Genomic DNA, 26,485 nt, shown 5'->3' with positions numbered 1-26,485 from the left:
AAAACAAAAAAACACTCTCTGGCAGATGGCTGTCGAGATAGAGGAAGGGTAAGAGTAAGAGCAGCAGTGAGGGGGGGGGGGAAAAGGAAAATAGAGGGCTGCATCAACAAACTATGGCTAAAATATATTTATCTTAAAAAAAGAAGAAGAAAAAGTTAAAATATAAAGTGTAATACAATTATTACATATATAAAAATGATAATGTAATAATTTTAACCCCAACCCTTCAGATCTCACATAAATGTCAACTCTCTCGACGTTGCCTTCATCCTGACATGAAAACGCTCGACATTGTCTGATTTTTCCTCAGGTTTCATAACTCACAGAATTTCTTCTACTCAAAAAACAAAAACACGTGCAGTTTGTAACATGAAACCAGGAATAATCCCCTGACTGAAACAAGAAGAAAGCCTGTTGCTGATTTGCATCGTTTCCACCAGTGGTTGAAGCAAGAGGGGAGATCTGTGGAGCCTGATTAAAAAAAAAAAAAAAAAAAAAAGCCACCAGCTGCTCCTGCAGATGCCAATCTAAATAAGAAATCTTAAACCAATTTTATAATTATTAAGGAATATTTACAATGTGATATGGGCTGATTATTTTTCGCCATCAGGTTGATGAAAGTAGAGCAGGTAACAACTTTTTGGGGGGGTATTCTTAAGTGAATTGTCTCTCTTTAAATACTCAGAACATGCTTTATTTTCTGATGCATCAAATCAACCATATTATACCCATCTTTGCCCAAAACCAAGTTAATAAACGGCGTGTGGCCTGTTCTGCCTTTTCTTCTTCTTCCAGCTGCTCCCTCTAGGTGTAGCTCCATCTCCAACTCTAACATCCTCCTGTCACACCAACCCACTGCATGTCGTCCTCCATTATAACCATGAATCTCCTCTGAGGTCTTCCCCTTTTTCCTCTTTGCCATCTTGTAAATTTTGCCTCCGTCTGAGGACGTTTACAGATATTTATTTAAATTGGATTTGATAAATGCATATTGATTGGCTGGCAGATGAGTAAAAACAAAGCAATAAATCCAGAATTCAGTTTGGGAATGTTTGACGACATCACATTCATATGAAACACATGCGAATCCTGCTTTTTCATTATTAAGTGCATGCTACAGAGATGGAAAACAACGCGAGCAACTAAAGATTAACTGCGTGATCAGGATCACCTCCACCAATTCCAGCTGCTGAACTGAACCTCTGGATCGTGTTTGTTCTTTTTGGAGCTTTTTAAATGCAATAATCTGACAAATGATATAAACTACTGGGCAGATATTGTACTACACTGTGAATTCAGTTTGCACTTTGTGCTGTATATACATGTCTGTGGATCTAGACTCCAGAAGTCATTTCTTTTTGGAGAAAAGGGTGGACGACTAAGTTACGAGCTGCAACCTACCTGAAAATGGAAATGTGGCTGAATGTTGCATACTGTAGTAAATACTGTTTTAATCCCTTACAAGCAAAGTATGGGCTCCACCTTGGACCAAAAATCTAATAAATATCATTTATTTAGACTCTGTGCTCCTTAAATGACGTTAGAAATGCTCTGAATATTTAAAGGGAGAAAATTCAGTTAAATAGTGGAAGGGACCAAAAAAAAATTGGCAACCGCCAATTTGCAAATCCCACATTGCTGCATTGGAGTAATGTAGATGTGGTCAAGACAACCTGCTAAAGTTAAAACCGATCATCAGAATGGGGATAATAGGTGATTTAAGTGACTTTGAACGTGGCATGGTTGTTGGTGCCAAATGGTCTGGTTTGAGTATTTCAGAAACTGCTTATTTACTGGGATTTTCCTGCACAGTTAACTCTACAGTTTACAGAGAATGGGCCCACAAAAGGGAAAACATCCAGTGAGCATCAATTCTCTGGGCAAAAATGCCTTACTGATGCCAGAGGAGAATGGTCCACCACTTGGTACCAGCTGAGCATTGTTTAAACACCATAGCCTGAGTATTATTGCTGAACCTGTCCATCTCTTTATAACCAGTGTACCCATCGTCTGTTGTTACTTTCAGCAGGATAACACCCCATGTCACAAAATCATCTCAGGACACAGATTCCCATGTCTTGACCACCTCTTTAAGGTAGACTATAGACAGTATAAAAGATGAACGTTAGTTTTACTTTTCAGATATAAGTAACTTGGATGTGCTTTACACCTGCAGTCTTTTCAATGGCCACACAAAGCCAACAACTTTGGTTTCAAGTAAGACTTTGTGTTATATGCAAGTCTGTGGAAAACCAGAACTCAGCTCCTTTACTTTGTTACCTTTCTAAACAATTTCTTGATGTCATCAGTCTCAAGTAGCACTGAATAAAATATTTAGTTGTAAATTATGGTCATCTTCAAAATCGGCAAGGACAGTTAAAGCAGTCTTTAAGAAGCCTTGAGTTGCAATTGCCATCGCTATCTTGGTGTCTGACGTGATAATACTTGTTTGTGATTCTTAGAATGAAAACTTACAGACTGGACTTCATGTTGTATTCAGTAAGACTGGAAACTAAGAGCTGAGCCCCTAAACTAATCAGGAAACTGTTTATTGAGGGCGCAGAGCAAAACAGCCAAGCTGTGTTTTCCCAGGTAGCCTTCTCTACAACCACAGGTCACCAGCAGATCGCCATCTGCTGGCTATTAAAAAGAGTGCAGATTAAATACACTTGTGACTTGGTTGTAAAAGCTAAATCCATCTTCTATACAATAAGTGGGTTTGAATTATACTCCCCCTTAGCTGCTAAAAGCTCCATGATCCATTACTCTATAACGTTACTTAACCCTGAGTCAAGTATCATAAGCAGAAACATAACCATAACTGTTCTTGATGGTTTAAAACATAACAGCTCTGCTTGAATTTGGTCATTCGGAGTTCAGGGGAATGTCACTGACATCATTTTCCCTTCACTATCGGTGATAGTGCAAAATATCAAAGCAATCAATTAAATGCATTTCCTGTGATCCACCAGGGTCAACAGCTCGGGCTTATGGAAAACATGTGCACGCTGTAAATGAGATGAGGTTGGGAGTGTCTTTAGGTGCAGATGGACTCACCCTATGCAGGGTCACGGTGTATTGCTCCCACACGGTCTCCTCCATGACCGGGTTCTGAGGAGAGAGAAGAAAAGATTACCACGGATGGGTTTATTTCACCGGACAGATTAATAATGTATTTTGTGATGTAACAACAAAGCTAGTTCATTAGCCCATGCTTCCTGTTGTTACACAACCACAAGAACAATGACAGCCCTCCACTGGGCTGTTTAGTGCAAGCTGTGAAAAGTAACTTCTGGCTTTTGTTGATTAGAAATGTATTTGGAACACTTGAACATCAGTTTGCACTCTTGAAATGAAACAAAACAAAAAACTGTATGAAACAGGCTGTATGAGGAAGCCACCAACAGGTTACACTAAGAAATACTAATTAGAAGACAGACTCAAACTGACAGAGTGAGGAAAAAACTGAAATAAAGTGAAATTGTTTAAAAGATGTTTCCTTTTTAAATAGATGCTGCCACTTTATTTATATCTGTTAGGAGACTTAAAAACTCATTCAGTCCAAAGAAAATCGCACAGTTGGTCAAAAACATGCCCTTATTTTCAACAACGACAAAGGCGGTTTCAAAATATAAAAACACGAATGACACATCAATTTTTTTACACAACAAACATGGAGAGAGAAAAGGCAAACTACTTTATATCCGTTCACGTAAACTACCCGGAATTTTTTCACCCGTTAGTGCTACTTTTCTGCACTTCTGACATCCTCATTTCAAAATAAAACACGACCCAAACCATTAAAGAAACTCTCAGGTCATGCTGGCTGGCCAGACATCTGATCAAATTTAAGCTGCAATCAGAATAGCACTCACGAGCCCCTGCAGGATACGTATGGTCTTCACCGCGTGGGCCCATTTCCTGTGCAAGCTGAGGACCGTCTTCATCATTGGTGCTCAGTCTCTTTCCTCTCTGTGTCTCTCCCTGCTCACCGCCAGTGGTGCTCTGGCAGACTGATGTGCGCCACAGCCTCCTCCATGGCCACAGCTGCACAACCACCAGCAGCTCTCTCCCTGCATCTGCCCGCCCGCCCGCCTGCCTTTGACGTAAGAGGGATTCTGCTGGCCTACATTCAGCACAAATCCCACCGTCTGCAGAAAGTGTAAACACACAGGCACACCAGCTCCTGTGCAAGCGCGCGGCGATCCCAACAACCTGAGAGTTCATCCACAAACGCGACAGCAGATCACTCGACGTATTCTGGCTTCGCCACGCGCTCGCACATCGAGATATATCGGGCACTTCCCAAAGTTTCAGAGCCGATTCTCACTTCACAGAGACAAACCCACAGTGAACGTTTGAGGAGTTCAAATCTGAGTTAGTACAATGGTTAGGATTTTACATCGTGGAAAGTGAAAAATCTCTGTGCTGCTGCCATTTCAGGCTCAGGCTTAGCGAAATGGGGGCATGACTCGAGCTGGCAGCACACCCATCATAACCCACTTTTTTGATCTTCTGGCCAGCACAGGAATACTTTAGGACCAGTGGCAGAAGCAGAGAGACTGCACAGTGGGGGGGGGGGGGGGACAAACTCTTGGAGAGGGAGAGTTTTTGTTTTGTTTTTTTTAGATCTGGAAATGACCTTTGAAATGCCCATCTGGAACTTTATCTTAAACCGTTTTGTAGTGTGTGTAGAGAGCAAAGGATTGGAAACATACTGAGCCCAGCCTCAATAAAAAGGGGGAACATTTATATTGGAGAGGGGGGGGATATCACTTGACATCCATTTGCACCACAAAGGGCCAAACAGACTGCCATGTGTGAAGAGGGGAGACATATGAATGACTTAGAAATATGAGCGTGCTTCAGGCAAAGCCAAACCAATTTAAGTCAGAGTGTCTTTTTGTACTATGCGATTTGAACGTTATGGGTCCTCGCAGGCAGGCCCGCTGGATAAGTCACAGTCCCTAGTGCAAGCGATTACATAACAAAACACAAACACATTTCCACTAATGAGGAGGGGAAATGAAATACTGGGTTATACACACAGGATGTGACTTGGAAAACAAATTATTTAGAGATACAGCTCATCACTTATCACAAAGAAAATACAAAATAAATGTGTAGCTGAAACACATACCATTTTTACTGTTACCGTAAGACAGTAACGTCTCTTGCAGAATTATTTAAGTACCCATCTATTCTTATAGTAATCACGTTTGTCCAAAGAAAAATAACCTGGAACATGTTTAATAGATGGTAGACCTATATTATTATTTTCATTATAACTTCATTTGTTTGGGTTTTTTTTGGACTAATCTGAATGTTAAATGTAAATTAAGGCACAAAGTGATGCATTTTAATTATAACATTGAATTACATTGCTTTGCCTTCCCTACAGGCCAAAACTAACTAACTAAATAAATACAATTATATAAAGTAGGAACATGACATGAAACATGCTACAAGAAAATGTTCAGTTAAGTTAAAGACTTTTCTGCCTATCAACCAAAGTTTTATTTAGGTTTTACAGCTTTGTTTAGAGTATAATCACATCATTTGAGCAACATGCTTCTCTTGTCCCAATTACTTCCCATCTTTCCTTGAAATCAAAGGAACATTATCAGGAAATGACAAAATGACCCAGCCACTTCCTGTGTTTATGTGCTGCTGATAAGAAAGGCAGTGCAAGTCTGCCCCCTCCTGGCCGTATACCTGCATTACCTCGTGTGCCAGAAAAACAACTCCTGCATAAGTATGTTTAATTTAGTGTAGAAAAACAACAACTACATTGAGTTTAAAGGCTTTAGTTTGTAATGCAGGGGGACCACAACACTGCCGTTTCCCGAGAAAGTGGATTTTCAAATAACCACAAGATAAATAAGACCAAAAACGTTAAATCCGCTGTAAAATGTACCAATCGGTCGACTAAACAAAAACTGCGGATTGGATCAGAAGTCAAAACTAATCTTAAGACAACAGAGATGTGTTTAAAGTTAAAAGTTAGCTAACTAAACCGTTCGTGTAGCTGGTAGCAGTCGCAGTAGCAGTAACAGCAGGTGCAACAGGCTTCAGCAGGGATTCATGGAAACTCCCGACTTTTCCTCAAGGATATTCACACACATAGAGAGACACACACGCAAACACACACAGCACATCCACAGGGCTAAAGTTATCTAATAATGCTACATTACACTACATTTGTATTCGTCAGTACTGACTGTAGGCGTACAAAAGGACTTACTGTTAAATACTGAGTAGCGTATCTGCTCAGAGAGAGCAGCCCCCCTCCGTTTACTGGCATCACGCACTTTGAACTGTCCGAGAGTGGTACCGAGGATTCAAACCAAACTACGACTAGTTAGGCGTTTCCGGTGGCACATCTGCCACAAGTTGTGAAGAATTTAAAAAAAAATTAGAAGCTTGAAAAAGTAAAAGTCCTGAATGTTTCACTTTAAGTGAACCACTTCACTCACAAAACACACAGACTTCGTGAATCCAGAGTAAAAAATTAGCGCCGACAGCTCCTAGCTTGGTTCAGATTGTACCAAGTAGGACCCCCCGGGAGGGGTGGGGTTAGGTCCAAACTAATTTAGATAAATAAAGACCAACTCGAACAACAGTTTAGAAACTCAACTTTACTGAAACTAATACTGATATTCCAATAATATGTGTAATTACAAACCGCTGATAACACAGCAGATAGAGAAATAAAGGTGGCTTATGACCCTTAAATCGTTGAGATGGACGCGTCCAAAATTCCCATTGATTTTTAGGCAGCCTGCTGTGAGGCTTCCAGCCAGACAGCACAACAACAGCCTTAATTAAACTAAGTGAGGAATATTACAGACATAAACCAAACTGTCGACGCGTCCATTTTAGGATAACTGAAATATTTTATTCCAACTGCTTTCAATGCAAAAAAACAAACAAACAAACAACAACAACAACAACGTTTATTCAGGGTGTGTAAATAATAATAACTCTTGTGAGTAAATCCAACACCCCTCCCCCAAAAGACACATATATTTAAGCTCCTAAATATCTACTAACAGGTTTGACAGGAAAAAGTATACAGTTTGTTCATTTAGGCAGAATGCAGCCATTTGTTGATTATTACCTTACATTGGTGTTTGCTGTCTGTTAATATCAAATTTCCCCTAACTTAATATCTACATCTATACATCTAAATGTGTATTTGTGACATTACAGATTGACTTTACATTACATTCAACCTCTACAACTTCAACAACTTTTCAAACACATCTTTTTTAACTTTCAAAAAAAACTTTATTCTTTAACGGGACATTTGACATATTTTGTCTTGCCTAGTCTGTTCAACTGAACAAACATTTATATTGAGGTTTTCTAGTCAAATGGACCACTTAAAGGGCTTTTTAATACAAGCTGACATGCCCAAATTCATACAGTAGTACTCTAGAGCACACTCACTCATATACAGACGGATGTAATGGGAGTTACTTGGGTTTCAGTAGCTTGCCCAAGGATCCTTCAATATGTGGACTGGAAGACCTGAGGACTGAACTACTGACCTTCCTGTTAGTGGTCTTCTGATTCCTTCTATTGTTGTAATAGGAAAGGATCTTCCACTACAGTTGTGATCTGTCCTTGCATCTGAAATATAACTTCTTCTTTTTTTTTTAGGTCATGGAATAAAGAGATCAGACTATTTTCCTCTCTCAAATGATGCACGCAGCAAGAAATAGTTGGCTTTGGATGCGCTTCCACCGGTGGAAATTGGCATTGTTTGATTCCACTCATCTACTAACAGGCAAATATATTTTTAACCAATGAGAGCAGCATCTTCCTGGGTGACAATCAAGAGGCTCATATCTTGGAATGGCCTACACGCCCACCAGATCTCAATCTAATCAAACCACCTTTTCTTAAATAAATATGACAGACATCGCCATGATCAAAAACACAAAATGACGGTGCTCTGCTTCAACAGTGAAGTTACAGAGTCTAGGAGAATCAAATCCAAGGGGCACTGAAGCCATTTTGGTGGCACTTGGATGGCTCAACACCTTAAAATGACTCTTAATGTTGGTTTTCCTTTAATTTGTCACCCATATAATACCATGTGAAAAACTCAAAGCTCCTATTATGAGAAGCTTATACAAAAGGTCAAGATGACCACATGCAGATGTCCCACAATGACCCCTTGTTTTTTTCCCCCCTTTCATCTCTGTGTGCACAATTTACTGTGTGTACGAACCCGCCCTCATCTGGTATTTTATCACAGAAGAATCAGATAAGAACACACCAGCTGACTCTGAAAATGTCCAAAATCCTTTATACGACATGATCCATCCCTTTAATATCCACCATTTTTACAAATTTCTGCTTCTGAAGAACACAGCACTTTATCCACACTTTTTTTAAGGGCAGTGAATTAAATAATGACAATACAATTTCAGAGAAATTAAGGTCAACCCAAATAAATCAACACATTCCACTCCAACTAAGAGATGCCAAACTGATCTTAAAATAGGCCATCCAAATGCAAAACAGCTTCACTGCCCTGAATAATTTGTGGGAGCAAGTCATTAAAACAATGAAGCTTCTGGGACGTGACATGTCTCCCTGGTTAATCATCATTCTGGATTCAGGAGGGGTCACGACAGTGTAGTTATATTCAAATAAGGAAACGGGGAGGAAGCAGCCTGGGAAAGACTGAGTCACTGAACTTTATCTTCAAGTCGTCAATGTGTCAGAGCAGAAGCAGTCTCAGTCACAGCTTACAAATCATTTTTGCACAAATAGAGGAAAAAAAGGACATGCCTGCATTTTTCAGATCACTGATGGGATTACGCAAGAGTTTCGTAAGACTGAAAAATCATTAAATTTTCAACAGCAGAGTTTCACACAATCACCCGAGTGACGTTAACCACAAAACCCACCAAACCTTGCTTGACAAAAACAAACAGCCAAGAAAAAGGACACTCAGTGCGTTCCATGTGCGCACAGACAAGCCCTGAAAGCATTACACTCAACACAAGGAAATCATTAAAATGCAAGGATTTGACACATTTTCTTAGCTTAGATGAGCTCCAACTAACAAGCACAATCACTTCTACAAATGCCATGAATTTAATTAAAACATTACTAAGAAAAAAAAATTGTAGTTACCTGAATTACATCATTTCCACGGAACCAATTCAAGTAAAAATCATACTTTCATGCGTCTCATCTCAGCTTGACTTGTTTTTGGTAGCTGGTGTTTTCCCTCTACCTCCTCAAAGTTTGCTGGACTCTCACTGATAGCAATGTCACACAGAACTGAAGAAACATCCACGTGATCACACTACAAACACAGGAACAACAGAGGATATCCACGAATTCACTTCTGCTCCTTATCCAGGTCGTGATCACAGAGGCAGCAGCCTGAGCAGAGCTGCAAAGACCTCCCTCTGACATGCCATCACCTCTAGCTCTTCCAGCGATCTGTCAAGGCGTTAACAAGGCACCTGAGAGACACAGGCTCAATTTCATACCTCCTCACTCTGTGATGAGTCACCCTTGTGGCTCCTGGAGGGTCTCTTAATTAAGGTCCAGAGGTGAACACCCAAAGGCAACAGGCTGCATCTACACAACAGACGTGGCCTTCATAGTATGCTACGGGACGAGGGCTGCTTGATTGCCTTCCATTGCTCTGCACTGGATCTACATGACTTTGGCCTAGCACCATAGACAAACATACCAGGTAAACACATCGTTTTCAGGGATCTCCTAACAAACTGTTAGAGGGAAATACAGCAGGAAGCTGTGGGAGGTCCTCTGATGCTGAAAAAAACAACCTCTAACATCATCTTGATGCATTTTATGTCACTATCAAGTAAAAGATCATGTCCACCGCTAATTGAAAAATGCTGTTGTACATTTCAGAAATGTTTCAGAAATGATAAAGAGTCTTGGAAAACTTGACCTCTGACCTTGACCTTAAAGGTTGAGGTCACTGAGATTCATACATGTTCGGGATTTTTAAGCAGATACAACTATGGTATGAATTTGAAAATCACTTTCTTCTCGAGTTATTGCAGTCACAAACTTGCGTCCATGTTGCCCGACTGACAATACAAAAAAAAAGGGATTAAGAATAATGCATTACAATGCGCTTTTCAATAACATTTACAGTCAAATCTTTCCTAGTCATACACAAACACGTGGATTTCCACCAAAAGCCATTCACAAGTGCGTGCAGCCCAACACAAGCACTGCACCTTCACAGAGCAAGGTTAGTAAGCATCAGTGCAGACTCAAACCTCAGCTGGCTATTCTCAGAGCTGAGAAACAGCAGCAGCTCCAATCTGAACCCCTCCCTACAAAACAAACTCCTCACTCGGTTTCCGCCTCTTGTGTTCGCCTCCTTCTCGCACAGGGCACCACACAGCCTTCACAAGAAAACAAGAGGTGGTGACTGTGTTCATTGTAGAAAGCTCTGCAAACAAATGACTGAATCTTTGTTTTCCCCAAAGCTTTTAATACCACAAAAATGAACACGAACACAGCAGTATCAGCTTTACTTTGATGCTTTTGTGGGGAATTTAACATGGTTGGAAAATAACTAGCGTCTGATTTATTATCTTTGAAATCTCCATAAAATTAAAGACAATGATTGTACTGTGATTTCTTTTATGCTAACATGCAAAATGAGCTTTCAGTGAGAAAGCTCCTTTTTCCACACACACACACACACACACACACACACTCCACCTGGGAAACAAACCATCAAACAACACCGCACATATGCAAATGGCTTAGTCATCAGTGCTGTTGTTCGCTCTTTCCTGTCACTAACATTGAGTAGGTGCAGAGAGAACTGAGGCTGAGATCTCACTGACGGCACAACGGCTAATTGAAAAGCCACTAGATTCACTGCTAGATGTTTAAAGTACAGTAAACTACAGTGTGGTGATTTCAGTTGTGAATGGGAGGGATGTCTGAAGCCTGGGAGGACCTCTACATCAAATTTTAACTTCAACAACAAGTTTGTCTTGCAGCGGTTGATATTAAATTATTTCACTCAAACAAAAATCAGAAAAATGTTAATGATCGAAAGGGTTATACTTACTAAATTCTGGGGGGTTCATGTTGATGAACTTCTAAATTTTAAGAGGCATATTGATGAGTTAATGAAAAAATTACCTATGTTGGTATTAGCGAACTACTTACACCGATCGCTATTAGAGCCTCACTTAAGTTACTGTTACATGGTGCAATACTTATCCTTCCCATATCAAATAACACACACACACTTCAAATAACAGACTTCAAATATTATGGTCCAATTTAGATGCTCCTTCTGATCCCCTTTTTCTTGGTTACAAACCTCTAAATTTAAAAGAATATAACATCTTTCACAATGACTGTGCTATGTATAGAGTAGTATTTACATTTAACAAAAGACTTTGTGAGCTTATCCAATATTTCATCCTTCTCACACATATAATACGAGAAAACAAAAACACCAAGATTTGAAGGGAAAGATTTTAAACTCTGGTTGGCTTTCTACCTGAGATTTACACTTATTTTATGTGAAACTAGCTAGAGGTATTGGTGTGTTAGTGTATTAATGGATGGTTAGTGTAACAGTGTTAGTTATATGTTAGGATCTTTAAGGTTACCTTAGGATACTTTAGTGACTAGGTTAGTTACAGTACATTGGTAATTCTATACGTATTTGCTGTATATTATCTGATGTTTTGGCCCCTATTTATAAGTTGAGGTTAGCTTTTAGGAAGCACCATTTCACAAATAACCATCTCATATAGACTATCATGTTGGAATGTATATTTTGATTGATTTGTGAATAAACCAAACTGAAACTAAAGCAAAATAAAGCTCAGAACTGTGTACTCAGTTCAGTAAGAGACTGGACAATGGGTAGAGTTTAGGCTCAAACAGTCGAGTATCTGAACCAGTCCTAGCATAGTCATTTAAAAATGTTAGTTTTAATGTTGTACGCCACGATTGTCACACGCGATGGCCGAGTGACGGTCCTCGCCTTTTTTTCTTGGCTTAGCTCACTGAAGACTCTCAATCTATTGCATTCGATACCAAAAAAAGTACCAGGTACAAGGCACAATCCACAAGGTAGTGTTAGTGAAGAAAGGAAAACAAAAAAATATCACATAACTCGAGGCCAAATCAGATACAGTGTGGACGTTTATGTAAAAGACGTACCATCATAATAGCCGAGAAGCTGCGTGAAGACAGGCGGCGAAGATACAAGTACTGGGCTTCTCTGGACCAGCAGAACTTTCTGTTGCACTTGAGGAGGTCAGTGCTGGTCTGGTCAGAGCCAGGCTGATCCCTGAGCACATAAGAGAAACACAATATTACATCATAACCAGCAGTGTTACCATAATGAAAAGGGATTATTTAAAACTTTCACTGTATAGCACTTTGTCTAAAGGGCAGCAAGAGGAGTAGATTTATTTCTTTAGAGGATGCTTTGACCTTAAAACATAGCGATTTGTTGAATAGTCTGAAATATTTAAATGGGCATGACTCAGAAAATCATGTTGTCCAAGTGAGGTGTCAAGAGATGCTTCGCACCAGGCGGAGAGATCTATTTTTATACAGCATAAAAAGAATAAGGCTCTCTAAACATTCCCGAGTTATGTAATTGCTTTACACGTTTCCTAGACATGTTCATTTATAGTCTTTTACACAGTTTGCAGGCAACATTAAATAAGAGACTTTAAAACAAATTATGGAGGAAAAACTCTTCTTGGGCTCGACTCGTAGTTTTGCATGACTTTAGTTGAAAATAATCCATATTTTTCTGACATTTGGACGTAATCCACCTTCTCCGTCATTCTCCTTCTCCTGTTAAGCCATCCTTCTTTTGATTGGCTGCCCCTCGTTTGAAGAGCAGGTGGGTGGGGCTTTATGCAGATCCTAATATGGCAAGATTAAAAATTATCTTAAAAAATGTTTAAGGGCAATCAAAAGAAAATCAAAATGATATAGAGTATATAGTATGATGGATACTTTAATAGAATTAGCCACATGTTTCTCATTGGTGCATGACACAGTTAAACCAGACTCACCAGAAGACCAGGCTGACACAGATAACAGACTATTATCAAACTCATCTCAAATCTCATTTTAAGCGTCTCTGCCATTGATCACAAGCAGCATGTCCAAACATATGGTCAACACCCATCCCCAGCTTCATGGCATTGTGTCAAACACACTGAGATGATCTGAGTGGATAAAGTCAGATATCACATCATTGTACAGAGAGGGAAGAAACCAGAACCAGATTTCCTCTGCGTGACCAAACCTTAAGTGTTACACTTTCAAAAAAACAAACAAACAAACAAACAAACAAACAAACAAAAAAAAACAAAAAAAAAAAACGCCACTCTGTGAATGCAAAAGGAGGGGCTCAGTATTTCCAGGAAGACCTGAAGCGTGCCTGGGGATAAAAACACTAGTGGTGTCTCCACTGACTTCCTACCGAAGTCCACTCTGCGCAGACTTCATTACTCTATGAGCGACTACATTAAAAGGGCATTTAGATATTTTAGTACCTCATTTCCTACAAGCTCATGGATATTTATCCTGGCATTTATAATTATGTTACTACTAAAAGCAGGATACTCAGAGGGTAATGTAAAACAGAAAGCCAAACCATTTTAATCCCTAGTATGAGCCACGCTCCAAAACCATATCCTATTTGCTATATCCATTCAAAACAACTCCTCCATTCTTCATAAATGATTTCATTTGGGGAAAAGAATCAAAGTCACCTCTTCAATTTGTTTTGTTTTTTTCTTTTCAAATTACAGCTCAATCAACAGTGTGCATTTACTTGCATTCTGTAATGATCCAAATTTATAATGCATTTTCATGTTGCTTCCACATGCTCCAAAAACTGATAAAAAAGGAAGCATTTGTTCTGTTGATCGCCCGCCCTCTTCTGTTTTTTGTTTTCCTTTTGGTTTGTCTTCTGTGTGGGACTTTGTGACTCATTCCTGTAAATGATTACTGCTTGCCGGCTTGCTTCCAAGTAATTGCTGCATATTAATATTAAAGATTTCAACCATTAAAACCTAACATGGCTTTTATTGCGTAGCACACAAAGGAAACACAAAGGAAACAAAGCAAACTTCAGCAGCACTTGTGACAAACAAATTGAAAGTATTGTCATGATGTTTTTGACAGTGCATCTGAACTTACAGAGCAATATCAAGGTTCTTAATTTTTTCCTACACCATGCTTGAATTGACTTGCTAGATCCAGAAGCATATCTAGAACTGGATTCATTTGAGATGGTTTGATCTCTTCCTGAAATCATCAGTGTCTCCTTTTTTTTTTTTTTTTTTTTTTTTTTAAATTTCAATCAGATCTGGATCCTTCCCAAAAGTTCATTATATCTAAGTTGGACCAAGCCCCACCTATGAAAAAAAATATTGAAATGGCAAATCTGTCCATAATATTGTAGTAATCCTGCTAACAGACAGACAAACAGAGAGATAAAGTGAACCAATCACATAATCTGCTGGGTGGAGGTAATTATGGCTGAAACATAAATTGCTCAATAACCTTGGGATCAAGAATATTTCAAGTATACCTCCCTCAGTTGCAGCTACAAAACTGATACTTGAGGGTGAGGTAGCTCACAGAAGTAACATTGTTTAGGGCCTGCTTTTATTAAAGCTTGTAAGTATTTTTATTACTCTACTTTTCCACAGATTTGTCATTAATGTGACAAGCATTAGTTTGATTATTTAATCCTGTTGTTATAGTTAGATTATCTTGGATGTGTCGAGTGTAAGTAGTGAACAAGTTTGTGCGCACAGAAGAACTACATAATTATGAATAATTAAAAAAAAAAAAAAAAAAATATATATATATATATATATATATATATATATATATATATATATATATATATATATATATATATATATATATATATATGACAAACTAATGAGGTAATAAAGCAAGTTAGTCGCTCTGCATGACAAACTGAAATGTATCAATACAAATGCAGGAGAAAAAGCTACAAAGACAGAGGATGAGGAGGTTTCTACTTTGAAACTTTAATCAACTTTAAACTGTTTGGAGACAGTGGTGACGATTTGGCTGTCATGATACAAACGATAAGAAATTCTTTGAAGTATAAAAGGCAAGAGGCTGAAAATGCTGCTACAATAGTTGTAGCCTGGGCGGGGTTCCACATTAGGGTTGGGCAATAATGTGTAATTGTTACTCCTGACCCCCTTTGTTATGGGTCGCTGCTCGAGTCGAGGTGTATGAGTTTAACTTGGAAGAATAGTGTATTGTAATAATTACTGAGGCTGGTAAATAAAGCAAATACTAAACTGAAGCAATTTGTTGATTGGTACATAAGTAATTATTCAAAAATTAAAAAAAAAGAAAAAAAGACTACATAACAATGATTTTAAACAAAGTTTTAAAAAGAAAACATTTCCTGCCAAATGCAGGACACAACACAAACACGTGTCTTTCTTTAAAAGAAAATTACTTTCCACATTACATCACTGTGTCTCTCTGTAGTGAGAAGAATGTGTCATGCATTGTGTTTACAGTCCACCTGTCCGATTCTTCCCCCTTCCTCGTGGCAGCTAGTGGCCCAGATGGTCACAATGTTGATATATTTGCCTCACAGATTTCTGCCTTTAAGGATTATGGTGAGTAACTGAAACACAGTTTATGTGCTGTGTGAATGAAATAAAATACCTTTGCCTTCCTTCTTGCTTGGGAAACTACTAACAATAGAATTATCTGCATGACCACCAAACTGTTTTTTCTTCAGAAATCTTTTGATTCCCCCACTGAACTGCAACAGCAGGATATAAAAATCCATCTTCTAGAAGGAAACATCCAATACAAGTACCGGTACGGTACAGTAATCAAACTCACCCTGGGGGTCTCCACAGTTTCCTGCCTGGTGGCAGCAGCTCCCGTTTGTTTAAGGGTACAATCCCCATCGCTGCCTGCATGATCGTGATGAACTTCTTAAACTTCATCTTCTAACTCTCCTTTATGAACATCCCATGGACCTCATCACTAACTGCTGCTACACTCCCTGATCCCAACCTGAAGTGATGAGTGTCTACTCATCTCCTTCGGCATCATCAAACTTGTCTGTTCTTGCGCCTCAGTGCATCACTTTCTCCAGGAGACTGAGCCACAGATTGAGCGTCCAGTGCTGCGCGGTTCCCGCGGCGTGACCACTAAGGGTCCTGTCCTCAACCACTGACTCCCACAGATGTCCTTTTGGCTTTTCCAAGCGAACGAGGATGAAAGGAAAACAAACAGCCACGTTCCTGCCAGGAGGTGGGCTGGCCGAGAGGGGATAACAACACGTCACTCTTACATAATTCTCGAGCTTCTCTGGACATTACACTAATGAAAATGCAGCTTCTGCCACCACCGCCGCCGCCGCTACCGCTGCTGCTATGACTGCTGCTGCAGCCGCTGGGATAATTGTGGTACTAAGCCTTGACAGATCATTCATGCTCCCCGCCCCCTTCTTCTATAATCCCCCCATCCAGGCTTAGTTTTCTCACCATTTACACCCAGACAGATCCATCTACTTCGACAAAAAAAAGAAAAAAAAAAGAAAAAAAAAAAAAAATCACATGATGACACACCCCTCAATACCAGAGCTAACCTCTAATGGACGAAGATTATTAATGACAAAGCAATGACCAGACAACTTTAAGCTGCAGTCAGTCTGCAGTTCAAGATTTGCACAAGAACAGATGTGATGCCACAGCACGTTTTCACACCCATGTTTCACTGGAGAAGCCAAATGTATCTGGCTTCTGTGTGTGTGTGTGTGTGTGTGTGTGTGTGTGTGTGTGTGTGTGTGTGTGTGTCTGTCTTTCAAGCCCAAATTCACACCTTCATCTGACCCAGTTGAATTTTTCTTTTGTGATTGGCTGGCTGCAAAACAAGTTTCCACAAACCAAAGTGACAGACTTTCACAAGGCGAAAGGTGCAAGACAGGACCCAAGAGTCAGATAATGCCTCGACTTGCAGTCTGCAACTCACTTCTCAAAAATGTGATTTCATCCTCAGTATTCTGAATTTGTGGATGAATAATTGTTTAACAATGGTTTTGCAACCATTCAGTCCCATTAGTAAACTTCAATAATCCATCCCCAACTCTTCCCTGCATGCATCCCTCTCCTCCCTCCCACTTTGATATAAACCCTCGGCACGCACGCAGATTAAATGTATCTTGCCATCCCCGAGTCACCAGATGACAGCAGGCTGCCATGTCCTGAGAGGTTTGAAATAAATAAATAAATCTTTGTGGCCTCTTGATGAGCTGCCAGCCAATGCAAACTCTGGACAGAATTTATATTCAAGCTGCTTGTATGTCTGGATTACGGCTCTGGATGGTCCTGCCATGAGAGCTGCTGCAGATTTCACTGAGCAGGAAAAATCCCTCAGCACTCCAAGAGGGGGGAGCAAAAAATGCCAGGAGCGCAGCAGGGGAGACACAGAAATAGCAAGACTATTTTTAAAAACACTGGATAACGGCAACATGCGGGGAGAGGAGGGGAAAAAAATGAGGAGAGGGGTTTCTTTTGAGTTCACCCTGTATGTCTGTTTTTGTCTGATGAGCCACAGATTAAGAGCAGTGGCTGGACCGAGGGCAAAATTTACAGAGCAGAGTGACAGTCGTTTTTATCATAATCCAACACTTTACAGTAATCTCACAGGGAATACTGATCCAATCCACACTGAAGAATGTGCGTGCGTACTTATGACTAACACATGTGCAAACGTGAAAAAACTAAACAAGCAATCACACCTGTGCACACCTGGCACATGGACAATGATGACTGGCTAGAAAGCGAGTTATGTAGCAAACTATTTTTTGGCCAGATACCTACCAGCATAATGGTGCTGAAAATACTGCAGGTAACAGTTTGTGAAATAAAGCCTGTGAAATCAAAGTTTAACAGTTTAAATAAACAAATGATGGATGATTTGAGGAGCTCCGTGCTAACTGTAACCTGATAATAAAAGGTGGAAGTGCCAAAAAGTCCAGTTCCTCTAGCAGCTGTTTAAAGCAAGTCAACCCCCCATGTTAAAATGTCCAACTTTACAGCCAGGTAAGACAGTTTTTTAAGTGTGTGTGTGTGTTTGTTTTTTGTTTTGTTTTTTTTAAATAACTCACCTGCCTGGATAGGGATCATGTTTAAAGTGATGCTATTGGGATGTTTTGGCAGATGTGCAAAGACACACAGCCAACTGCTGTCTGCCAAGCATCACCTCCACCAAATTGAGCGTCTACACCGCGTTTGCGCTGTTGGTGCCTTTTGGAGCATAATGAAGTTGCAAAAATGAGCAGATATGAATTTTGTGTGAGTGACAACCGTTTAATTTATGGCTAATGACCAAGCCTGCTAGCCTTTGGTTGATCACTTAAAGTGACACCCACACACTCTCGGTCCTTCGGGCTCCAACAAAACAAAATGGCAGCAGCCAAAACACTAATACTGTCACTTTAAAATATGAAGTCCAGAAACCACTAAGTATTTATATACAGCCTGTAAGCTTTGAATTGAAACATATGGGAATTTGGTCAGTTAGGGTTTGGCATTTGTATAGAAAACGTGGAAAACTCTAATCGGATGTATTCATTGTGACCATGATGAAGCTGTCTATTTCCTGGTTCATATACGTTCCTGTTCTCAGCTATGACCTGGAGCAGGGGATAATAACCAGAAGACAAAGTATTTTCCTCACAAGGGTGGAGGGGCTCAGAGGAGTGCTGTTCCTCCTCCACATGGAAAGAAGCCAGCTGAGGTGGTTCAGACATCTCACCAGGATGCCTCTGAATGCATTCTGGGAAAGATATTTCAAGCACGTCTAATTTGGAGGAGCCCTGAAGGCAGACCTAGGGCGGGCTGGAGAGATTATCTCTCAGCTGGCTTTGGAATTCCTCAGTAACCCTCAAGGAAGACTAAGGGGGTAGTGTTAGGGAAAGAAATGCCTGATCATGCTTAGACTGATGACCACACAACTCAGACCAGGATGAGAACATGGATGGATGGCATCTTGTTCAAGTTAAAATAATCCCTTGGAACTGTATCCATATCCACAAAGGAAATATATACTGAAATTTATTTCAAAATGTATTTTTTCAGCAGTAAAATTCAAACCAAGTTCTTTATCTGTCAAATATTATCAATCTATAACGCATCTGAATTAACCTGAGAATGCACACTGCACCACACACGCAGCTCACGCCCTTTAGTTTTTAAAAAGTGGGAGAGTAAGTCATGGTTCCAGCTAATTCCTTTGTCACTGCATGTTTTTTTTTACTTTTTAATGAGAATGAGTTCTGTTTTTTCCCCCTCATCTTCCCACAGGGTGAACAAATGCGGCTGGAGCTGCTTGGTCTTCTTAATGCTTTTACATAAGCAGTTTGTTTCTCTGCCCCTTGTCACTTCCTCACATGCTCGAGTAGTGCTGGGGTGCTGCATTACTAAGGCCCGGGCCATTATGCAATGTCCGTATGCAATGCATGTGAGTGCCAGATGGAGGGACACATGCCACTCACAAATCTGGGATGAGAGTGTGCAGACAGAAAGGGAAAGGGGGAAAAAAAATCAGTATGCACATCCCCTCCACAGGTATAATCTGGATCAGCTGCAAGCATGTAGTGACATGAAGATGAATTAAAGAGTCAAAAAGCAACACGAGAGCGAAAAAAGACAACATTTTTCAGTTTATCTATAAAAAGCTGGGTCTCCCTGTTCCATGTGTTTCCGTTCAATAGCAGTGAGACATGAGCACCGTGATCCAAGAAACTAAATGACACTGTAGACGTCCCATGTAGATTATTTCAACTCTTTTGGGGATGTACCAGCTGTGAAATTACACTGGTCCAGGTCTTTTATTTTTACAAAGTCTTTCAGGTTTTCAGACATTTAGCTTGAACAAAATTAATGTGACACAACAGACAGGTTGAAATGTGAGTAAGCACAGTACTGTAAACCACAGATCTACAGATATTAGAGAGAACACCACCCAAAGTAAGGCTTATGCCACAGCTGTCCTAAATTAACAGTATTGGTAATTACCAAAAATATTGTTTATGTTTCTGTAATGGTTAATCCACCGATAAGCGCACACTCTCTAACTGAAATGATATTTTTAACAGCAAAATACAAATATTGTAATTTGCAAATTTTCAGACTTACCATTTTACAAAAAAAACTGAAAAATAATAATAAAACACAGGATCGTTTTTTGATTAAGATGCCAAATTACAGTTATTTACTTGCAATCCTGAACAAGTAATTTTAGTGGTTGAATGTTATACTTGAACACACGTATCAGGAAGTATGTGTACAATTCCAGGTAAACACCACCACATGGAAAATTTGTATTCACTATCATTTAATGGCTACTTCCTTTTAGATACTGAATTGTAAACAAAATAAAAGAACTATGTCTGAAAACATTACGCAACATAAGGGCCACAAACATGTAAATGCAAAGATTTCTAGATGATAAAAGCGCAACTCTGCCATTTGTTTTATGGGTGCACATGCTGTATCGCCATTTACACACAGTGTTTAATGTTTTTTACTTTTTTAATGTTTTAATGTTTTTTTTTTTTTTGTTTTTTTTAATTCTCACTATTCCCTATCTTTATGTTTTATTCTAAAATAATTTATCCATAGAGCTTAAACTGTTAGTTTAAGGTAAGAAGCAGCCTCCAGAACTACAAAATGAAACCAATGTGGAAGTGCCAAAAACAGCTGTTTTTCTAGCGGCCACTTGTTAAAATTTAACAGTTTTACAGGGTAAACGGCATGTTTACATCCTGAACCTCTATGAATAGTTAGCACTTTCATAACAGCTGTGTGGTGATTATTATTAATATTATTATTATTATTTCAGTTTTAACGTATATGGTGTGGCTCCTGTTATTTGCACGTGTCCCAAACAGGCAGTTTTAGGCAAGCGATGCATTATAAGCCTCAGGCTGGTGGTACATTTTGGAACATTTCTGAAGGAATTACCACAATAAAATCACGGCTAACTATAACTTTTAACAAATTAAGTCCTTTGGAGTAGCATGTGTACATCTCCGTGTTTTACTTGCACAGTTTATAGAGACGGCCTGTTAACCAAGCTAGGACTCCAAACTCATCCAAATATGATCATGGCTCCACATAGCAGTGGCTAAAAACAGTAACACCGAAACCTCACATTCCTAGTCTAATGGCACTGGGTGATGCGACTCTAGGTATATCAATATTTTATCGACAGTCTATGATTCAACCCCATGTTTAAAATGGTTTATAGCTTCGTTCTTTGAACCTCAACCGTTAACAGAAATACATGTCAGTAAATAAAAACTTATCCGAGAGGTTTTTTTCCTCTTGCTTTTTTGTTATAAGTATATCGTTTGAGATGATACTGCTTTATATGTATGCAATGAAATGATGCTTTTGAATGTTTGTAAACTGTTAAGATATAAACTAATAATAAGAATAAGAATCATTAAACACGAGGAAACACTCACAGTGCGAGCCCCTGTTCAATTTCACAATTTTATTTATATTGCGCCACATCACAACAACAGTTGCCTAAAGGGGCTGAGGTGTGCCTCTAGTGCGCTGAAACTAGTAGTAAGCGCATGAATACACACGCAGAGGAGACAGCTACACGCAGGCCCGAATACAGTGTAGGTCATACCTGACGTTTTGACAAGAAGAATCTATCAAATAAATTAAAATATGACACCCTGCTGCCTTCAAGAACCAAGATAAAAAATGTTATTTGTTGCTTAAGCTGTCGGAGCCCCACCTTAAATTTACACAGGCACCAGATAAAGATGGGGTAAAATGGCAGTGCGCGCCACAAACACAGTGAAAGCAAATCGATACTCACTGCGGACAATGCCGGACCTACTTACCAGGTGAAACTTCGTGTGTCCTGTCCTTATGTGACCGCAGGCAGCAGAGTAATCCCAAAAGCTGAACTGGACAAAGGAAGGGTGAGGAAGGAGAGGATTTTGACGGAACAAAGTTTTGGCGAGCCTCGAAAAATCCTTCTTCCTGGTTCTCTCAGGTATGTGGGCGTAGCTTAGAAACTGCAGGTGTGCTGTGTGCAGCTCCACTGCAGTTTCACCCATGACCTTTTTGGGCGGTGCCATTCTTCTGAGTCACTCTTCCTGTGTTATAAAAGGGACTTTTATACCGAAACTACACTCACCAGCTACTTTATCAGGCGCTTTATTGCTTCTACTGGGTTGCGATAGCATACCCAGTGATAGCAAGAGTCCAGCGTGGCTTTAATTCTTTATGGCATTCCACAAGTTGCAGGAAACAGTCCTAAGAGATTCTGGTCTGTTTTGACATGATAACATCACAAAGTTGCTGCACATTTGGTTGATGCAAATCTCCCCCTTCACCACATCCCAAAGGTGCTCTATTACATCGAGATCTGGTGACAGTGGAAGCCATTTGAGTACAGGGAACTCACAGACACCAGCGGTTCAACAAAACAGTTTGAGATGATTTGACCTTTGTGAAATGACGTGTTATCCTGCTGCTAGCCATCAGGGGACGTGATCATAAAGGGATAGATATGATCAGCAAAAATAATCGTGTAGGTGATGTGATGTTTATACGATGTTCATCTGGTACTAAGGGGTCCAAAGTATGTTAAGAAAACATCCCCACATCATTACACCGCCAGCATCCTGAACCACTGGTACAAGGTGGGATGAATCCATGCTTTCATGTTGTTCACACCAAATTCTGAACCTACCCCTTTCAGTGTTGCAGCAGAAATCGAGCCAAAAACATTTCCAGTGTTCTGTTGTACAATTTCAGTGAGCCTGTGCAAACAGTAGCTTCAGTTCCCTGTTCTTAGCTGACATCAACAGTGAGGGTTTTGTCCAGAGAGCTGCTGCTCATTGTCTCTTTTTTGGACCATTCTCAGTAAGCCCTAGAGATGGTTGTGTGGGGAAAATCCCAGCAGATCAGCAGTTCCTAAAATACTCAGACCAGCCCATCTGGCACCAAGAACCATGCCACGTTCAAAGCCGTTTCAAATGTAGTTTTTCCCTCATTCTGATCCTCAGTGATAACTTTAGTAAACACAAAATATTCAGTTATTTGAATCTAATCTTGCACTCAGATGTTTGTCTCGTTTTAATTCTCAGTGCTAAATCTGCACCGCAGAAAAGACAACTTTGCTCAGAGCTGATAAGTAGAGCTTCAAGGGCAGCTGCTCAGAGTTCTTTTGAGTGAATCCTTTTTTTTATTTATGGCTATTAAGGCCTGGAACAAGCTTCCTAAAAGCTTGAAAACATGTATGGATTTTCATAGTTTCATAATTTACCTTTTGATGTAATCAATAAATTAATTAATTAATTATACGAATAAATAAGGCTTGTCAATATTAATCAAATTTGACTTCTTTTACTTTTACCCCATATCATCCTGATCATCCTAAGTTCATGTATTGACAGCAGGGGTGTTGCCACATAGGGAGGATGGGGTGGCACTGCCTCCCTGTGAAATATGATTGGCCTCCCCAGTGTCCACCCAACAGTCCCATTGGACAATAGTGCCACTCATTTTACATGCATTACACCATGAGAGCCTGTGTAAGACCGGTGGTGGAAAGTACGAAAACGAGCCATTTTCTTCCGCTTATCTGAAATCAGGTCACGGGGCAGCAGCCGAAGCAGGGAAGCCCATACCTCCCTCTTGCCACCTCCTCCAGCTTATCCAGGGAAGTATCATGCCATTCCCAGGCCATCTGATGGATGTAATCTCTCCAGCACACCCACGGTTTACCCTGGGTCCTCCACCCAGTTAGACATACCCACCCGGAACACCTTTCCCAGTCAGTGACAGCCTTAGCCTCTTTGTGATGTGGAGGAGCGGCGGCTCTACTCTGAGCTCCTCCTGAATGACTGAACTACTCACCCTATCTCCAAGGGAGAGCCCATCCACCCTTCAGAGAAAGCCACTTGTACCTACAATTTCATTCTTTCACCTTTAAAAGAACTTTAAAAGAAATAGCACAAGCTAGTTATGGTAATAAAAGAGTAAATCAGTGAAAACACAAGAATGCAAAGGCGATATTGTTCATCTAAGAGTTGTGCACAGTCTGTGTTGTGGTGAGAGGTTTGGCCTTAAACGTGGCAGTTTTAGGTCTCATAATGGCTGACATCATTTAAATGATTCTGCGTAATGAGCACTTTTAGCCAGTTCAGGTGTACTGTGACGCTAAAATGTTTGGACTATTACTTATTGTAATTAGGATTATGAATGTAACTGAAGTAAAGTGTGAATACTGGTTTCACCACTTTGTAAAACAGTTATTCAATAAAAAACAAATGTTAAACTCAGAGTATTATACATCTGTGTTAATGTACAGGGCTGCAAATGAGCCTGAACATTGTGCCTACTATGCCAGTATATTTGTCTTGTCAAATACTATAATTGCTTTGTTCTTGGTCCATCCTGTGTTGCCCTACTTAAAAAAAGAAAAAGTCCCCGTTTGATTGTCTGGTTATGGAATGAGGGTGAGTACGTGCAAGGGTGTTGTACCGAGGGAAAGCGGGAGTGACTAGGGAGTGATGGGAGGGGGCGGTTGCAAGCTTGGAATGAAAAGTTTGTTTTTGTTTGCATTTTTTTTTAAAATTTCAAACAAGTTGGATTGTTATAATGAAATTGGAATAAATCGGTTGGGTAACTGAAATGAAACAATGGTTTAGCAAGCTAATTTGTTTAATCTAGTTGACTGCTAATATGCAGTGCATCAGTGTGTCTGTGTGGGACAATGCCAGGTGGTAGTTTTACATTTTCATATCCATTTTAGAATTTAAGAATAAATTAAACTGAGCATGTTGCAGGACTAATATATCATATTTCCTGCTCTTTTGCTAAGTAAATATAATAAGGATAAATGGAAGCATAAGTTTGTTCTTGTGGCCACATGTGAAAGTCTTTCTATACTCCTATATTCTTTTATTTCACTGTTATTTCAGCTGCTGTTATGTCTGGTAACAGGTTTTGACATTAAAAACAGTATGTATTCACTGTTGCTTCACTTTCTTTGTGGTAGTTTCTATCATAGGCACCAAAATCTGCAAATCTTGTAATTCTTGGTAATTTCTCCTGGTGAATATGATCAACCTTCTCCTTCTGACTATAATAAAAACGCATTCCCTTCATATGCATTGAATAAAAGGCAGATTTTAGAAAAGTGTCTTGTAGAGCCAGTCAAAATTTCTCATGTTTCGGACTGTCTGGACAGGGGTGGATAATAAATAAATATACTGTGCAGGCCTACACAGGGGTGCTCAGGTGGTAAAGCAGGTCACCTACTAACCAGAAGGTTGGTGTTTTGATCCCAGTCTGCTCCAGTCAGCATGCCAAATAACCTTATAGGCAAGATACTGACCCCACGTTAGCATACGTGTGAATGTTAGATAGAAAGCACAGCATAGAAAAAAGTGTTTGTGTGAATGTGTGTAAATGGGTACTCAGAATCGCAAAGTGCTATATATGAACCAGTCCATTTACCATAGGGAGGGAAATGTTAGGAGAAGGAGTGAAAGAAAACTGAAGGAAGGAAGTAAGAGGTTATGAATGGTTTATCTGTCAGCAGCTGTTAAAGACAGTGAGACGGTACTATATCTATCACATTTCCCTAGTACAGTTTAACATACTCAAATGCATATACCTTAATTTGTTTATGCTTTATTGGACCCAGAAGCCAGTCTGCTCAAACAGCATTTTAAAACACCACAATGACACAATAAGGTGCTGGAAGCATTCCTCAGAGAGTTTCGTCCATATTGACATGATACCATGATTCGTCATGTCCAAGAAACCAGCTAAGGGATGGATTTGGCATTCAACTGCAGCTCACTGGGTATTTTCTCTTTTTCTGATAACTCTCTATAAACCCCAGAGATGGTTGTGGTGGGAAATCCCACTAGATCTGCATTTTATGAAATACTCAGACGAGCCTGCCTGGCATTAACTAACATGTGATGTTTAAAGTAACATGAATCTCTTCTCCATTCTGATGCTCACATTGAACTTTAGCAAGTCGTCTTGATCATGTCTACATGCCTAAAATCATGTGTTAGCCAGCAGCCAAACACACATACATCTGTCTACATTTGTCACATTTTAAATGAGGTTTCATTTTTGGTGATCAAACACTAAAGAAATGTAACTGCCCTGCTTCAGATGCAGCAAAACAGGCCCTGACCGTGATACTACCACTACCAAGGATCACTTTTCACTTTACCTTTCACCGTCTTCCTCCGAGTATGGAGCCACAGTGAGCACTGATGTAAAATCTGTTAGTGATTCAGGCTGTTGCTGCCACCGGTACACACTCCTATTGTTACTACCCGTGCGGTGAATGTGTGGTGATATAAAACTCGTGTGACCGGTTTAACCTGCTC

General features: G+C 39.8%; 1 protein-coding gene across 6 annotated transcripts in view; it reads right to left on the bottom strand.

The window, feature by feature from the left end:
• The window catches only part of tjp2a (tight junction protein 2a (zona occludens 2)), a 36,559-nt gene extending 20,056 nt beyond the window's left edge, over positions 1-16,503 (bottom strand). The window contains exons 1-3 of one of the 6 annotated variants that reach the window (XM_084934691.1): positions 15,925-16,503; positions 12,208-12,337; positions 3,058-3,111 (exon numbers count right to left, since the gene is read on the bottom strand). In XM_084934691.1, the coding sequence (XP_084790817.1) occupies positions 3,058-3,111; positions 12,208-12,337; positions 15,925-16,031 (291 nt within the window). In that variant the 5' untranslated portion in view covers positions 16,032-16,503. Of the gene's footprint in view, positions 1-3,057; positions 3,112-3,875; positions 4,496-6,244; positions 6,717-9,153; positions 10,536-12,207; positions 12,338-15,924 lie in introns of those variants that run through there. The other 5 variants (XM_084934692.1, XM_084934695.1, XM_084934694.1 and 2 more) reach the window with 5 other exon arrangements.
• Positions 16,504-26,485: the final 9,982 nt, after the last annotated feature.

Source organism: Perissodus microlepis, chromosome 7 (assembly GCF_051167445.1).
Source record: "Perissodus microlepis isolate ML-2025 ecotype Zambia chromosome 7, ASM5116744v1, whole genome shotgun sequence".
Classification (NCBI taxonomy): Eukaryota; Metazoa; Chordata; class Actinopteri; order Cichliformes; family Cichlidae; genus Perissodus; species Perissodus microlepis.
Note: the sequence above shows the minus strand (reverse complement) of the source record. Positions and strands in the feature narration are given on the sequence as shown.